The sequence below is a fragment of the Cherax quadricarinatus genome, chromosome 25 (assembly GCF_038502225.1).
Source record: "Cherax quadricarinatus isolate ZL_2023a chromosome 25, ASM3850222v1, whole genome shotgun sequence".
Classification (NCBI taxonomy): Eukaryota; Metazoa; Arthropoda; class Malacostraca; order Decapoda; family Parastacidae; genus Cherax; species Cherax quadricarinatus.
The window spans coordinates 8079977-8098641 of NC_091316.1; the positions used below are offsets into that span (position 1 = coordinate 8079977).

Sequence of the window (18665 nt, forward strand, 5' to 3'; positions counted from 1 at the left end):
CCACCACACGTTGACTTTTCTAACCCCTCTAGTCCGTAGGTGCCTTTACCTACAGATTCCTGATATTTTCTTCATCGCCAATCATGGCCTATTTACAGTGGAATATCCGCGGCCTCAGGGGTAATCGGGGTGAGCTTCAGATGTTGCTTTCCAGGTTTTCCCCTGTTGGTGCTTGCTTACAAGAACCAAAATTACACTCGGCTGTTTTCCAACCTATCTCAGGCTATAATTTATTGTATTCTTCGGATCCTTTCTCAGATGGGACCTTTAATGAAAGTGCCCTTCTTCTACGCAATGATATTCCGTACTGTCAACTATTTGTCCATACCTCGCTGCATTACACTGCAGCCCGTATCCACTTGAATAAGTGGTTTACAATATGTTCTTTATATCTCTCTCCTTCTCGAGCATTTTCTATCCCAGACTTTGCCTTTCTTGTTTCATCCTTACCACCACCACTTCTGTTACTTGGTGATTTTAATGCCCACCATTTCCTCTGGGGGGGGGGGTCTCATTGTGACTCACGTGGCATCCAGTTGGAGGCTTTTCTCGCCTCTCACCCCCTCCATGTTTTAAATACGGGTACTCCCACCCATTTTGATCCTCGTACTCATACTCTCTCTTGCATCGATCTATCAGTCTGCTCTTCCTCCACTGCACTAGACTTCACCTGGTCTGTTCTACCAGACTTACATGACAGCGATCATTTTCCGATCATTCTTACTTCTCCTTCCTATTCACCACCTTTCCGTAGCCCTCGCTGGCAATTTGATCGGGCAAATTGGGATCTTTACTCACACCTCACTGCTTTTAGTGAGGTTCCTTCTTCATCCTCCATTGATGAGCTCCTACACATCTTCTCGACGTCAGTTTATACCGCAGCTTCTCATTCTATACCCCAAACCTCAGGCAGGCATTCTCAGAAGTGCGTGCCTTGGTGGTCTCCTGCTTGTGCTCGTGCAGTACGTTTGAAACGTGCTGCATGGGGCAGGTACCGGTACAATAGAACCGCTGAGAGACTTCTTGATTTTAAGCAGAAGCGTGCGATCGCTCGCCGTGTCATCCGTGAAGCTAAACGCACTTGTTGGCGAGACTATGTTTCCACCATCACCTCTGCTTCTTCTATGAGTGCAGTCTGGAAAAAAGTGAGGAAATTGAGTGGTAAATACTCTCCTGACCCGGCTCCTGTTCTACGGGTCGCTGGTGTTGATGTAGCAAACCCTCTCGACGTTGCCATTGAACTTGGCACACATCTGGTCCGTATTTCCCGAGGGCTCCATCTATGCCCCTCGTTTCTTTCCTCAAAGTCTGCCAGAGAGTTAGTACCCTTGGACTTTTCTTCTCTCAGAGAAGAACAGTATAATGTGCCTTTTACACTTCAAGAACTGGAGGCAACGCTCTCAGCTTGCCGATCATCGGCAGCTGGGCCTGACGACATTCATATTCGTATGTTACAACATTTACATCGGTCAGCCCTTGTAGTCCTCTTACACCTCTTCAATCTTATTTGGGCACAAGGAGTTCTTCCCCAGCTGTGGAAATCTGCCATTGTTCTCCCTTTCCGCAAACCGGGTACTACAGGACATGATGCCTCCCACTATCGCCCCATCGCTCTTACTAGTGCAGTTTGCAAAGTGATGGAACGTCTCGTAAATCGACGTTTAATGTGGTATTTAGAGACACACAACAGTCTCTCCGCTAGTCAATATGGCTTTCGTAAGGGTCGTTCTACCATAGACCCCTTACTACGCTTGGATACGTATGTTCGTAATGCCTTTGCGAATAATCACTCAGTTATTGCCATATTTTTTGACCTTGAGAAGGCATATGACACAACTTGGAGGTATAATATTTTGGCCCAGGCCCATTCCTTAGGCCTCCGAGGCAATCTACCATCCTTCCTTAAGAACTTTTTAACTGACAGACATTTCCGTGTTCGAGTCAATAATGTTCTTTCCCCGGACTTCGTCCAAGCTGAAGGTGTCCCTCAGGGATGTGTTCTAAGCACAACACTTTTTCTCCTTGCTATAAATGATTTGGCCTCTGTTCTTCCACCCAATATTTGGTCATCACTCTATGTTGATGACTTCGCTATTGCTTGTGCAGGCGCTGACTGTCATCTTATTGCAGTTTCTCTCCAGCATGCGGTCGACCGTGTTTCCACTTGGGCCACCACGCATGGGTTTAAATTTTCAAGTACCAAAACTCACCAAATTACTTTCACTAGACGCTCTGTTATCTCCGATCATCCTTTGTATCTCTATGGCTCCCGTATCCCCGAACGTGATACAGTCAGGTTTCTAGGCCTTCTCTTTGACCGTCGGTTATCCTGGAAACCTCACATTACCTCTCTGAAGGCAACTTGTCACAGCCGGCTAAACCTTCTTAAAACCCTTGCTCATCTTTCCTGGGGAGCTGATCGTCGAACTCTGCTTCGCCTACATTCAGCCCTCGTTTTATCGAAACTCGATTATGGTGACCAGATTTATTCCGCGGCCTCTCCTGCTACTCTCTCTAGCCTTAACTCTATCCATCACCAAGGATTACGTTTGTGCCTTGGTGCTTTTCGCTCTTCCCCTGTTGAGAGCCTCTATACAGAAGCGAATGTTCCATCCTTGTCTGATCGCCGTGATGCCCATTGCCTTCGCTACTATGTACGCTCTCACGATCTACACAATCCTTCCATTTATAGAATGGTCACCGATATTAGTAGACATTCTTTATTCGTTCGCCGCCCCTGTTTGCTCCGTCCCTTTTCTCTTCGCCTACATTCACTCTTGTCTTCCCTTCAGTTACCACCTTTATATGTTCATGTAGCATCTCACTTTTCCCTACCCCCCTGGGAAGTTCCAGCTGTTCGGGTCTGTTCTTTCTCACTCCCTTGCTCGAAAGCTCAACTGCCTACGGTGGCTTCCCGCTCTCTTTTTCTTGATCACTTCCACTCCCATTCTCATGCCACCGCTGTGTACACAGATGGCTCTAAGTCTTCAGACGGCGTCGGATTCGCAGCAGTGTTTCCGGACAGCGTCGTGCGGGGACATTTACTATCTTCAGCTAGCATTTTTACTGCTGAACTGTATGCCATTCTTGCAGCACTTATTCGTATCGCATCTATGCCTGTGTCATCATTTGTAGTAGTCTCAGACTCCCTTAGTGCTCTACAGGCTATACGAAAATTTGATACATCTCATCCCCTAGTTCTCCGTATCCAACTTTGGCTACGCCGTATCTCTACCAAACATAAAGATATTGTTTTTTGTTGGGTCCCTGGTCATGTCGACGTACAGGGCAATGAACAGGCAGACACTGCTGCGCGGTCAGCAGTACATGACCTACCAATTTCCTATCGAGGTGTTCCATTTCTGGACTATTTTGCTGCAATAGCTACCCACCTTCGCACCCGTTGGCAACAACGTTGGTCAACTCTGCTCGGTAACAAACTTCATTCTATTAAACCGAGCATAGGTTACTGGCCGTCTTCTTGTCATCAGTGCCGAGGTTGGGAGACCACTCTCTCCCGCCTTCGCATTGGTCACACTCGTCTTACTCATGGGTATCTCATGGAGAGGCACCCTGTTCCTCTCTGTGAGCAGTGTCAAGTTCCAGTATCGATTAGCCACATTCTGTTAGACTGCCCTCTCTATCAACGAGCACGCAGAATTTACCTCCAACGTCGTCTTCGTTCTACTACTCTCTCTTTACCTTCCCTTCTTGCTGATGGACCCTCCTTTAATCCTGACTCTCTCATTGACTTCTTGACAACGACTGATTTACTCCACAAACTCTGATGATACTTTTCGCACTCCCCTCAGCCCTTTCTAGTTCAGTCTCTTGCTGCCCTTTACCCTTTCACCATCCACTACCCCGCTGTTATCCGTAACCTATTACTCATCCATCTCCCTTTTGCCACCTGATGCCCTCGCTTCCTTCCTGCCCTGCAGCGCTGTATAGTCCTTGTGGCGTAGCGCTTCTTTTTGATTATCCCAGAGAGAAGAAAGGAGTCACAAAATAAACTCCGTTGTTGTTTCCATTTCTCATCTTAGTGTGCAAGGGAGAAAGGAAGTTTAGGAGTTGACAAACAAGCAAAGCTGCTTGTCTGGGAGGATCAGTCGATAAATTCTGGCTATGCTGAACTACACTACCAACGTTTGAAGAGTTTGTGCTGGTACAAGCATTTTATCTCAATTTATACTTGACCTGCTGACTGAAATGTGACCACTGCTATTGGGATTTTCATCTAAATGCTAGACAAATGCTGACAAGACCTGTATCTCAAGGCTGTTGTTGAGTGGGCAACAGCCTTGAGTAAAAATTCATAGAGCAGTCTTAAGATCATAATGCATAACTAAAACCTAGTAAATCACTTGGAAAATGGAAGTCTTGATCAAGGGGGACTTGGTAAAAGACTCGCTTCCTAATAAGATCTGAAACTATAACTAAAGAATTGTTGAAGAGGTAAAACTGAGAATATGAAATGCATGACACTGGAGGAAGCCTGCCCTTGAAGTATAACTTGAGTCCCTTGAACTATCAACAGGACTGGCGAGTCATTGAAGGACCTCCAAGATGAATGGTGGGCTATCAATCTTCCTCCCATATTCTGATTTGTATATTATAGTACCTTGAATTTACACTAACTCCTGGGGTCTCAATGGGCAGACCTCCACTGCCCCTGGAATGGATCCAAGTGTTGTCGGGTCATGAATACTGAAACCTTAGAGACTTGAGTCTTAACATCTGAAATTTGTGTATTCATTACTTCCCTGTGACTATCTTATCACTAAAGAATTCTACTGACAGTAGGGATGCTATGAATCCACTACATTCATACCTTGATGCTAGTGAAGGGCTCGTAATCCAAGAAACTGGAGCTACCCTTTCCTTAGATCAAACTTGATAACCACTCATTTCCCAAGTGTTGTATGACCCCCCTAAAGCTTTAACTCTTTCCTATGGCAGTTAAAATAAGAATTGGACTCGGCACTGTATGACCCTTGTAGGTTCAGCACTTCTTTTTGATTATAATAATAATAATGAACTGGACTCCATAGTCAGTGAGGGCTCAAAGGTAAATACAGTGGAACCTTGGTTTTCATGAAATTCGGTTTTCGACGACTTTTTTCGTCAAAATTTTGTCCCCGTCTTCATTTATCACCCCGGTTTTCATCAAGTTGACAGTGGTCCGCCATACTGAAGATGTCCAGCTGCGCCCATACAAAGCATCCCATGCATTCTGAGTCAGTTTGGCTTTGTTTCTCATTGGTAGAGGGTGGTAGTGATGGTGATAGAGATAACTTCTCCCTCTCCCCTCCTCACCATCTTCCATACACCAACAAAAGTCTTCAATAAAGGTAAAAGTGATGTTAAATGTTCATTTATCCATTTCATTAGTCATTTATATTTATTTCTCATTGTTTTCTGTATGTAAAACTATAGTTATTCCCTGTCAAATGTATTTTTTTTTTTAATATTTTTGGGTGTCTGGAATGGATTAATTGGATTTACATTACTTCTCATAGGAAATATTGCTTCACGTTTCGTCAGACTTTCTGGAATTAATTAATGACGAAAACCAAGGTTCCACTGTAATGTAAATCCAATTAATCCATTCCAGACACCCAAAAATATTAACAAAAAATACATTTGAGAAATAAATATAAATGACTAATGAAATGGATAAATGAACATTTAACATCACTTTTACCTTTACTGAAGATTCTTGTTGGCGTATGGAAGATGGCGAGGAGGGGCGAGGGAGGAGAGGTTGTTGTTTGGAAGGGGAGTCCCCCTCCATAAGGACTTTAGGGATCAAAGCCCTATCCGGGGTTACTTCCCTCCTTTGTCTTTTACTGGCACTAGGACCAGCTTGAGAGTCACTGAACCTTTGTCACACAAAAAAAATCTGTCCAGAGAGGCCTGTTTCTGGGGTTTCTTTTAGATTTGCCTAAAATGAGACATGGCATTGTCATTGAACATGTTGCTGACACTGCTTGCAACAGCTTTGTTAGGGTGATATTTCTCCACAAAACTTTGCACTTCACTCCACTTTGCACAAAAGTCCTTAATTGCTGAATAAGGCACATTCTTCCCTCTCTCCCTCCACTCTCTCTCCAGATAAACTCTCTTTCTCCTCCTCTGAAGCAATTTCCTCAGCTAAGGTCTGTTGCTGTTCCAGATGAAGGTCTTGTTGCGGATGAACGAACGGAGTAATGCTCACTGAACGAGTAACAAAGGCAGACTGAGTCACGAACATATCAGTGGCCACGTCTGGTATGGACAATTTCCGAGCAGATGTATGAAAATGGGGAAAATTTTGTCGAAATAAAAGTGGTCGAAAATTGAACTGTACGATAACCAGACCAGACAAAAACCGGAGTTCCACTGTATAATAATACAGTAATAAAAATATGTAGTGGAGAAAAGTACCTTTATTACAAGTGTTTATGTGCTATTCAAGATTGCCTATCTTCTTCAACCAGTCTTGCAGAACTTTTAGTACAGCTGGTACAGTCCTGTAGGAAGACTACAAATTGCAATCTACTGCACAAAGATGTGAATGGTCTAGAATCTGGTTGTTGACTGATGACCTGACAGCTGAGAAACCTAGAGCTCAGATATTTAAAAAGGCTTTTCAACTAGAAAAAAAAAATGGAAGGAGGCTTACACTAAGCTAAAAGTTGTAGTGAGGTCCAATACTGGTATAAGGAGAGGTAAAACTAGAGAGGATGCATTACTAGTTTGTTCTGCAAAACCTGAGCACACCGGTGTGTTCTATTCTTGAACATAGTGTACTAATAAACTGGAGGGTGTCCAGTGCTAGGAGACAAATATCATATTAAGGCTAAAGTAAACTGTATGAAACTTATCTATTTAGAATTGCAAGGTAAAGCTTAACATTCAGTTTAGTAAAAAGTATTTCTAATTATCAAAGTTAATGACACAATCTATATTCAGAAAAATTATTTCATATTTCCCAAACAAAACATAAAACAATGATGTCCAGCAGAAAAGTCAGCCCTCAGAACTCTTCTTGCACTACAGTATAAATATGCCTACTTCCCAAACATGGTTACCTCCAATTTCCAGGCTCTATGTGCTCACCATGTATTTAACATTTCCCTTGATTATAATAGCATGTCTACTATCCACCAGCCTATCCTGCATTGTTTATTTCAGCTTTATTAGCATATCTACTGTAGCATTTACACTTGCTGCATTGATGTTTGCTGCCTGCAGCAGTGTGTGTACATGGTGAAGTAATGTTTCTACCCAGTGATGCAGGCAGTCCTACTACTACAGTGGACCCCCACCTTACGATGGCATCACGTTACGTTAAATCCACCATACGATACATTTTAACGCAAAAATTTTGCCTCGCCTCACACAATTCGTCCGGGACACGTCCCACGTGTGGCCTCAGCTGCCCTGTGGGTGCCAGTGTTTACAAGCCAGCCAGTGCGGTCACATCCACGCATACAATCGCAACATTTCATATTATCACAGCGTTTTTAGTGATTGTACCTGCAAAATAAGTCACCATGGGCCCCAAGAAAGCTTCTAGTGCCAACCATGCGGTAAAAAAAGGTGAAAATTACTATGGAAATGAAGAAAGAGATAACTGCTAAGTACGAAAGTAGAGTGCATGTCTCGGAGCTGGCCAGGTTGTATACCAAACCCCAATCAACTATCATGGCCAACAAAACGGCAATCAAGGAAGCTGTTCTTCCAAAAGGTGCAACTTTGTTTTCGAATAAGAGATCGCAAGTACTCGATGTTGAGAGACTGTTATTGGTGTGGATAAACGAAAAACAGATAGCAGGAGATAGCATCTCTCAAGCGATCACATGTGAAAAGGCTAGGAAGTTGCATGAGGATTTAATTAGAAAAATGCCTGCAACTAGTGGTGATGGGAATGATTTTAAGGCCAGCAAAGGTTGATTTGAGAGATTTAAGAATCGTAGTGGCATACATAGTGTGATAAGGCATGGTGAGGCTGCCAGTTCGGACCAAAAAGCGGCTGAAAAATATGTGAAGGACTGAAACCTGAACAAGTGTTTAATTGTGACGAAACAGGCCTGTTTTGGAAGAAAATGCCAAACAGGACCTACATTACTCAGGAGGAAAAGGCACTCTCAGGACATAAGCCTATGAAAGACAGGCTTACTCTCTTGATGTGTGCTAATACTAGTGGTGATTGCAAAGTGAAGCCTTTATTGGTGTATCACTCTGAAACTCCCAGAGTGTTCAGGAGAAACAATGTCCTCAAGGCTAATTTGTGTGTGCTGTGGAGGGCAAACACTAACGCATGGGTCACTAGGGACTTTTTCTATGACTGGTTACACCATGCATTTGCCCCCACTGTGAAAAATTACCTCCTGGAAAATAAATTGGACCTTAAGTGCCTCCTGGTATTAGACAATGCTCTTGGTCATCCTTCAGACTTGGGAGAGTGACTTTCTGGGGACATGAGCTTCATTAAGGTCAAGTTTTTGCCTCTTAATGCCACTCCTCTCCTGCAGCCCATGGACCAGCAGGTCATTTCAAACTTCAAAAAAACTACACAAAAGCTGTATCAAAAGTGCTTTGTAGTGACCACAGACACTCAATTGACTCAGAGAGTTTTGGAAAGATCACTTTAGCATCCTCAATTGTGTAAACCTTATAGGTAAGGCTTGGGAGGGAGTGACTAAGAGGACCTTGAACTCTGCTTGGAAGAAACTGTGGCCAGAATGTGTAGACAAAAGGGATTTTGAAGGATTTGAGGCTAACCCTGAGAAGCATATGCCAGTTGTGGAATCAATTGTGGCACTGGGGAAGTCCTTGGGGTTGGAGGTTAGTGGGGAGGATGTGGAAGAGTTGGTGGAGGAGGACAATGAAGAAATAACCACTGATGAGCTACAAGCTCATCTTCAACAGCAAGAGGCCAGACCTGAGGAAACTGCTTCGGAGGAGGGGAGAGAGAAATTGAAGAAGTTGCCTACTTCAAAGACTAAGGAAATGTGTGCAAAGTGGCTTGAAGTGCAAACCTTTATGGATGAAAATCACCCTCACACAGCTATTGCAAACCATGCTGGTGACTATTACAATGACAATGTTGTGAACCACTTTAGACAAATCATAAAGGAACGGGAGGTACAGGCCTCTATGGACAGATATGTTGTGCGACAGAGGTCCAGTGACTCTCAAGCTGGTCCTAGTGGCATTAAAAGAAGAAGGGAAGTAACCCCGGAAAAGGACTTGCTACCTAAAGTCCTAATGGAAGGGATTCCCCTTCTAAACATTAACAACTTCCATACTCTCCCCTCCTCCCATCCCATCAATCATCACCAGTTTGTGTGTATTAAAATTAATATTTCATGTGGTAAAAAAATTTTTTTTTTCATACTTTGGCATGTCAGGAACGGATTAATTTGATTTCCATTATTTCTTATGGGGAAAATTAATTCACCTTACGATAATTTCGGCATACGACGAGCTCTCAGGAACGGATTAATATCATAAGGTGGGGGTCCACTGTACTTGCAAACCGTTTACAATAGCTTGAGTTATAACTGGGTCAATGCATTCCCTCTTGTTGCTGCCCCTATCCCCCTTCCCATGTTTATACCAGCTATACCAAACTCTGATGCCCTTCTGTTTCTGTCTTTTGTCAGCTACAGTAATGTCTGGTGCCACAATGTCTTCCCATTATCTGTGTCAGCTACATTTACAAGCCATTAAACAATTTGATTCCCCTCATCCACTGGTCCTTCATATTCAACTATGGTTGTGCCGTGTGGCTAGCAAAAAGCATTGTCCTCATCGCTCTCAGGCCGTGTGGACCTGCTGCGCAGACGCTCCTGAATCAGTTGATGTCTGCGCAGTTTTCCTGTAGTTTCAAGATGGCGGATCGTGCCGGCAGGAGGGTCAATACTGTTTGCATCGACCTGTTATGGGGGTTATGCCCCCGCGGTCGACCAAAGACGTCATTTTCTGTTGGGTCCCTGGACATGTTGATGTGCAGGGCAATGAACAGGTGGATGCTGCAGTGGTACGTAATCTTCCAATTTCCTATAGAGGTATTCCGTTCAGGGACTATTTTAGTCATCTCTGCTCGTCTTCGTGGCTGTTGGCAATGGTGATTGGACATGCACCATAACAAATTGCACTCCATTAAACCGCTTTTAGGTTTGTGGCCATCATCTTACCACCGTTGCCGTACTCAGGGGACTGCGCTCTGGTTTTTAGAGGAATTTGAGAGGGAATGTAAAAGGCCATTAAAAGCAGACAAAAGAAAGAGCAATGTGATGAGTAACAAAAAAAAAACTAGGCAATAAAAGATTAGATATGAGACTGGAGGAGGGAGCATGATGGAACCATGCATGTTCAGATATTTGGGAATGGACCTGTCAGTGAATGACTATGAAAGATGAGGTAAATCATGGGAGAAGGGAAAAAGGTGGGTGCTACACTGAGGGGTCTCTGGAGACAACTGTATCCATGGAAGCAAAAAAGGGAATGTACCAAAGTAAAGTGGTACCAACATTGCTGCATGATTTTAACGCTGCACTGAGGAGGAGGCCGGAGGAAGCAGACATGTTGTGTGTGAGGGCAACGTGTGAAGTGAATATTACAAAGAAAATTCAAAGTGTGGATATTAGAAAGCGTGAAGTTACCAATACAGGTCCACATCTTTATCTGAAATTCGAAAAGTTCCGAATATTGAAGTTTTTTCAGGAATGTGAAGCGTCGGTCATCTCCGTGCTGGGTCATGTTGCCATGTGGTGGCATTGAGAATCATTCTGAAATTCGAAATGATACAGGCCCCAAGGGTTTCGGATAAAGGGATGTGCACCTGTAGTATAATTCGGAGGGCTAAGGAGGGGGTGTTGCAAAATAGGACAACTAGGAGGGTATATGGGGTCCAGTCCCTGGACCCATTATGTACCTTTGTAATCTTTTGACTACCGCCCACAGGATGGGTATGGGGTGCATAATAAAGATATTAAACTAACTAGGAGGGTATATAAATCTGGTGTGGAGGGAAGGCAGGGTATGGGTGTTGGAGGGAGTAAATGTGGTTTCAAGTGCTACAGGTTCATGGGAGCATGTTAGATTGGAGCGAGTGGTTTTTTGTGACCTGCTGTGTTGTTAAAGTGTGAGCATGGTAACATTTATTTAGGGATCCAGGGAAACCAAGCAGCTGGACTGAGTCATGGAGGTGGGAAGTATAGTGTCTGCCACCTAAAGGAGGGGTGAGAATGTTGCAGTTTGGAGGGCCATCTGAACCATGATGTCAACACTTTGGGAAGACAGCAAATGAATAAATGACAAGTGAATGTGATTTTTTTTTTTTGTTCACCCTACCTTGGTGGGAGATGGCCTGTGTGTTAAAAAAAATGTAAATTCATTTTCATATGCACAAGATAGTGCATATCAGGATATCAATTGTTTTAATATTTAAAATTTATTAAATATTTTTTTTTTTTTATTATCACACTGGCCGATTCCCACCAAGGCAGGGTGGCCCGAAAAAGGAAAACTTTCACCATCATTCACTCCATCACTGTCTTGCCAGAAGGGTGCTTTACACTACAGTTTTTAAACTGCAACATTAACACCCCTCCTTCAGAGTGCAGGCACTGTACTTCCCATCTCCAGGACTCAAGTCCGGCCTGCCGGTTTCCCTGAACCCCTTCATAAATGTTACTTTGCTCACACTCCAACAGCACGTCAAGTATTAAAAACCATTTGTCTCCATTCACTCCTATCAAACACGCTCACGCATGCCTGCTGGAAGTCCAAGCCCCTCGCACACAAAACCTCCTTTACCCCCTCCCTCCAACCTTTCCTAGGCCGACCCCTACCCCGCCTTCCTTCCACTACAGACTGATACACTCTTGAAGTTATTCTGTTTCGCTCCATTCTCTCCACATGTCCGAACCATCTCAACAACCCTTCCTCAGCCCTCTGGACAACAGTTTTGGTAATCCCGCACCTCCTCCTAACTTCCAAACTACGAGTTCTCTGCATTATATTCACACCACACATTGCCCTCAGACATGACATCTCCACTGCCTCCAGCCTTCTCCTCGCTGCAACATTCATCACCCATGCTTCACACCCATATAAGAGCGTTGGTAAAACTATACTTTCATACATTTCCCTCTTTGCCCCCAAGGACAAAGTTCTTTGTCTCCAGAGACTCCTAAGTGCACCACTCACCCTTTTCCCCTCATCAATTCTATGATTCACCTCATCTTTCATAGACCCATCCACTGACACGTCCACTCCCAAATATCTGAATACATTCACCTCCTCCATACTCTCTCCCTCCAATCTGATATCCAATCTTTCATCACCTAATCTTATTAAATATATGCACATTATTTTAAAATTAAGCTTGTATATGTTCAGATATTTAGCAACAAGGGGTTAGTAACCCCTTCTCCTGTACACATTACTAAAGTTAAAAAGAGAAACTTTTGTTTTTCTTTTTGGGCCACCCCGCTTTGGTGGGATATCTCCGGTTTGTTGGAAGTAGATCTGTCAGCAGATAGATTTATGAAGGACAAGGTTAACCATAGAATTGATGAAGAAAAAAAAAATTATCCATGGAGGTAAAGAAGGGAATGTATGAGAGTATAGTGGTACCAACACTCTTATATGGGTGTGAAGCATGGGTTGTGAATGTTGCAGCGGAGATGTTGTATCTAAGGGCAATGTGTGGTGTAATTAGGAGGTGTGAGTTACAAAAAGTATTATTCAGAGGTCAGCCTGTATAAATCTGTAGTGGAGGGGAGGAGAGGTAGGGGTTGTCCTAGGAAAGGATGGAGGGAGGGGTTAAAAGAGGGACATGCAGCAGGCATGTTTGAGCGTGAATTGAGACAAATGGTTTTTGCATCTGACAAGCTGCTGGAGTGTGAGCAGGGTAAAATTTTGTGAAGGGATTCAGGTAAACTGGTTAGTCAGACTTGAGTCCTGGTGGTGGGAAGAACAATGCCTGCACTTCAAATGAGGGGTTTGGTATATTGGCTGTTTGGAGTCACATCTAAACCATCATATCTGGGCACCTCTGCAAAGACAGTGATTGTGTGTGAATGATAATGAAAGTTTCTTTTTTGAGTCACCCTGCCTTGGTGGGAGATGGCCAACGTGTTGAAAAAAAAAATCTAGGTCAATTGCTAGCACACTCATCTCAAATACTGAGGTTCGGGGTTCGAATCACCTCCGGTACAGCTGGAAAACATTAGGGACGTGTTTCCATAAGACACCTGCTGTCCCTGTTCACCCATCAGTTTAAAATGGGTACTTGGGTGTTAGTCGACTGGTGTGGGTCGCATCCTGGGACAAAAATTACCAAATTTGCCCAAAATGCTCAGCATAACAAGCGGCTTTCTATGTGTATGTCAGCTAGGCCTGCATACCTTGTACATGTACTTGTAGTAAATAAAGATATTATCATTATTATCAGTTAGGTTGTAGGGTGGTAGACAACAACCACCCAGGAGGTACTACTGTCTGCCAAGCGAGTGTGAAACGGAAACCTCTAATTGTTTTACATCATGGTAGGGCTACTGGTGTATTTTTTCTGTCTCATAAACACACAGGATAACAGGTATATCTTGCCACTTCTACTTACACTTAGATTACACTATACATGCATATATATTTACACATCCATCTGGGTTTTCTTCTATTTTCTTAATAGTTTGTTTTCTTTATTTCCCCTTATCTACATGGGGAAGTGGAAAAGAATTCTTCCTCTATAAGCCATGCATGTCGTTAAGAGGCATCTAAAATGCCGGGAGCAAAGGGCTAGTAACCCCTTCTCCTGTATAAATTACTAAATTTAAAAAGAAAAACTATCATGTTTCTTTTTAGGTCACCCTGCCTCGGTGGGATATGGCCAGTTCATTGAAAAAAAAAAAACTACGAACAATGCACAAATAACCACACATAGGAGGAAGAAACTTATGACGTCTCAGTCCAACTTGGATCATTAACTAGTCTCACACACTGTGTGTATTTCTCCTATGTGCAGGTTATTTGTGTACTACTTCTCTCAATATGTTCAAAATATACCAAAATGATCTACTGTGTACATGGTATAAATTTTTTATAGTTTTTGGGACACTTGAGCTTAGCATCCTCAGACTGACAGTATAGCTACCTAGGGCCATGCTATTTCTTATTGACATGTCTATATTAAGTTAATATTCAAAGAATACTGCCTGTGCCCATTATCAAGTACAAGTAAAATACTCAGTTACTTACTGAAGATTTCTTTTTTTCTCTCAGAATTTAGTAAGGTTTTACATAAATAATTTTAACTTTAAAAGATCCTTTAAAATAATATCCTTTCATCTAAAACATTTACCATCATCAAATGAGCACTAGAACTCCCTATCTATTTTCTCTACATGCATCATTAACTTACCTTTCACCTGAAATTTTCTCTACAACTCTTATCTACCTTTAGAAGTGTAATCTGGTCCTCCCTGAGTAGAGTGTCAAATCCAGGAAGACGCTTGGAGAACTCTACGATCAGCTGAACTGTGAGGATGGTCATGTCTGTGATGTGTTTAAACTTGGCATCCGAGTCGTCTTCACTTATTTCGTAATCCTAGAAGAAGTCAAAGGAACCACCGACTTACAAAGCAGTCACTATGCTTCCTGCAATCTTCAGATGACAGAACATGGAGAGAGCAATTCCTTTTAATGATGATGATGGTCCCTGAAACTATATACTCATTTGTTTTTAATTTGATGAAAACATACAATATTCTTGAAAAGATAAGAAGAAGCTTAATGATTATTCTGGGTACAGTATCATCATCAGATTCTAGAATGGCTTTCTCCTCTGTATATCCTGCTTCCCGAGAAGGTCCAATGTTTATCTGAAATGGAGATTTCTAGGTTCATTCTCAGTCAGGTAGTCTTTCTTGCAACCAGTGCATGGACTATCTATGGTTCAAAAAATACCACAGATTTTTTTTTAACCGAGAAGTCTCCCAAAGATCACAAGAAGTTATTAGTTTTCCTGTAAGAAATTTGCTCATCAATCCACCATTTTCATTTGCTGGACTGTGTACCTTGAGCAGAGTAATCTGGTCTTCTCGTTGAAGAGTGCCGAAACCTGGTAGTTGCTTGGAGAATTCCACTATGAGCTGAACTGTGAGGATCGTCATCTCGGTTATGTGCCTGAATCTCATGTCACTTGTATCTTCCCCATCGAAGGTAAACTGAAGAAAGGAAACAGAAGCCACTTGGTGAGGAAATGACTGAAAATGATTCACAAGAAGTAAGGGAACACTTTAATAGTCACAGTGTTCAGATAATGATCTTCAGTCAGTTGTGTATTTACAAGTCAAGTCAGTCAAAGAAACCAAGTTAATAAACTGAAACACAGTGTTGAAATTTATGAGTATTATGAAGTCACACCTGGGTTACAACAACATAACTGCTACACTACATATTCACAAAGAAAAGATGTCAGTCAACCTCATTTAATCCAATCCAATCATTTTTGTAAACAGGTTTAAGTCTGTATACACACACACATCTCAATCACTAAATAAATTAGCCAATCATTCACTTTTACACACGAACTGGAGCTTGATAACCTGAATGCACACATGTATATGCCTAAATTCATCTACACACACACACATTCATTCTAGACCTACCCAAATCTGTACATAATTATACACACCAACAAACTAAAGCGCAAAAACACAACTACAAATACATGCAAGTTCATACTTACATATGCAAACACACACCTACATGCAGAACCACAAAAGTGCCTGGACATACATACATATGCATACCAACATACATAAGAAAACATGTCTACATACCTCTGCATGCACACTAACATACACCATGTGATGAATGGTTTCAAAAACCGACAAGTTGAAGATTGAGACACTTATGCACCATATGGGAATCTTTATTTAGGAAACGTTTCACCACACAGTGGCTTCTTCAGTCCAATACAAAGCAGAAAGGTGTAAGGAGAGGAAGAGATTGAGGTAATCAGTCCCTCAGCCTGGAGTCGATGTGTTCAGTCCATCGACTCCAGGCTGAGGGACTGATCACCTCAATCTTTTCCTCTCCTTACACCTTTCTGCTTTGTATTGGACTGAAGAAGCCACTGTGTGGTGAAACGTTTCCTAAATAAAGATTACCATATGGTGCATAAGTGTCTCAATCTTCAACATACACCATACATACAAACACTTACACACATATTAACACACACACACACACACACACACACACCAATATGCACATATTAGAGCTCTATCCCCACAAACAGTTTGATGACCACACACAATCCTCTCTCACAAGTCATGAAAAGTGATAATAGAATATTTTTTTCTATTCTCTGTTGCCAGAAAGCCTCAGTCTTCAGGGTTCTAATTAATTTCACTTTTTTATCAGTACAGCATTTAATCTGTGAATAATTACCTAAGGCTAATTAATAAATGTATTATGTATTGTGATTAAAAAGGCTTTGCAGATTCTTTTTGTATTTACAGTATTCTGAACACTGTCAGTCAATAATGCAGTTCTTCATCATTTAAGTGTCTCATTTGTTAATGAAATATATAATGCTTGATTCATATATATATGTTTTAAAATTTTTCAGATATAATACTGCCATTAAATTGTGCTCTTAAAAATCACAATAAATCACCCTGTATATTTATATATTCTCTACTGACAGTAATTTTAGTTAATAGTCTCTTACACCAGCAAACACATTTCAGCTAAGACCAGATAACAATAGAAATTCATGAAAATAGTCTTAAGTTTTCCTTCAATATTTCATTCTGATGGTGAAATGATTTTTTAACCAAATATATTCTCTCACTCAACAGACACTATTTTTTGACAATCTGTGTATTTCTGATGTCTATACTCATTATGCCAAACATTGAACAACCCCTACATATTAAGTGCTTCCCATGAATATAAAACAATATATTCCTTTTGAGTAATCTAGCACTGTTACATTTGCTAGTTAAATTAATTATTGAATTGTTGTCCTTTAATTTTTAGAGAACTTCATATTTTATAGTCGAAGCAGCAGGCAACTACATCACTTGTACGTGAAAATAAGCTGGCATGCAATATTCTTCTCAGCTTACATGCTGTTATAACCCTTGTAGGTTTAGCACTTCGTTTTTATAATAATGATAATTCTCAGTTTACAAAGTACACTCACCACTGCCAACTGAATTTTTTGCACACATATATCAGTTAAATCAAATTATTATTATGAGAATATTCTTTCCAGTCAAAAAATAATTTAAAATATAAATTATTGTACATATAAAAATCTCTTACAAGTGACGAAACATTCCCATTAGCAGACGGTGTAGCTACTGTTGCTATATTTCTTAACCATAACTTAAAATGTGATTTAGGTTTTATTCTCTAGTTTCTATGTTAATTTACTTGAATGTAATGGGTTATAAAATATTCTGACAGTAATGTACAAGCATAATATGTATATAGGAATTAGCCACTGAAGACATTCAATACAAATGCATATAAACCAGATAACTCAATTTCATTTGCATATATTGGATATTTTTGTATATTTTTCATTAACATTATTGTTTCTAAATTTTGCAGAAAATTATTAAATATAAATTTAAATTACTGCATTCCAAAAGTAAGTAATGTGTGATAACACTTACGTGAACTTGTTTATGAATGTTGTTAATGGTCACTATTCTACAGTACTTCTAAGTTTCAAAAGCAATCTCATTCACATTTCAACAAATCATATGCTTCAGTTTACTTACTTAACAGGTTAAAGGCAAAATATAAGAATAATAAGGGGTTCATGCAAAAATAAAAAGCAGTAGCCATGCAAGAATCCCAATCACCAAAATAAAGTATGATAGATCATATATCAAGAGAGCCAATTTCTGAGTTTTTGTTATGTGTTAATCCTTGTATTGTATAATGGCAGCCTCTTCCTTTCATACAGGTTTCAGCATAAATAGTTCTCCAATTACATTTGCAGGCTACCTGTTGTTTTAATAATTAAAGGCAAATTTAAAAAATATTTCAGTGCTGTTTATACCTTTGCATCATTTATATTGTTCACACAATATAAGCACTCAAGATTCCTGAAAAATGTTTATTTTAGTTCCCTAATTAACCTTATATACATAAACTGAGAACAAAAAAAAAAAGTAATAAAAGGATGTGTGTCCTGGGTCTAAGAGCCAAAAATCTTTTAATCAATATTAGGAGAATTTATAATAGGCTGAAGGTATTGTAAGTTGTTAAAACAAAATTATCTTATGATTACAAAAACAGTGTTGTCATGATACAGTAACATATACTGTATATAGATGGATGTCTTCCCCCCCTATCCCCCATCACACTTCCCACAACTGATTCAGTGTTTTGTGTGACACTCCCTAAAACTGAGTCAGTGTTCTGTGTGTGACAGGTAAAGCTGCTACTTAAGTGATTTCAGATAAGATCTGTGTTGTTTAAAAGTAAGCATCATTCTAAAAATTTACTAGAATAGGCACTTTCTCTACATTCAGCTCGTCCTCTTGGTATACATTATGTAATAATGACAATCTCACAGGCTACAAAAAAATTGGGTGTAAAAATACTGTTTGAGAAATTGGGAAAATGGTTGCCAACCA

At 40.9% G+C, this 18665-nt stretch overlaps 1 protein-coding gene and 1 long non-coding RNA gene across 12 annotated transcripts in view; one reads left to right on the forward strand and one right to left on the reverse strand.

Annotated features, from left to right (window-relative positions):
* The window catches only part of LOC138853195 (uncharacterized), a 59243-nt gene extending 44163 nt beyond the window's left edge, over positions 1 to 15080 (forward strand). Inside the window, exon 3 of one of the 2 annotated variants that reach the window (XR_011392402.1) lies at positions 14503 to 15080. This is a non-coding gene — a long non-coding RNA (uncharacterized lncRNA). Of the gene's footprint in view, positions 1 to 14461 lie in introns of both variants that reach the window. The other variant, XR_011392401.1, reaches the window with a different exon arrangement.
* EcR (Ecdysone receptor) overlaps positions 1 to 18665 on the reverse strand; it is a 502071-nt gene that overhangs the window by 16099 nt on the left and 467307 nt on the right. For 6 of the 10 annotated variants that reach the window (XM_070088599.1, XM_053778517.2, XM_053778516.2 and 3 more), the window contains one exon: positions 15075 to 15224. In XM_070088599.1, the coding sequence (XP_069944700.1) occupies positions 15075 to 15224 (150 nt within the window). Of the gene's footprint in view, positions 1 to 14455; positions 14606 to 15074; positions 15225 to 18665 lie in introns of all 10 variants that reach the window. The other 4 variants (XM_070088597.1, XM_053778518.2, XM_070088596.1 and 1 more) reach the window with 1 other exon arrangement.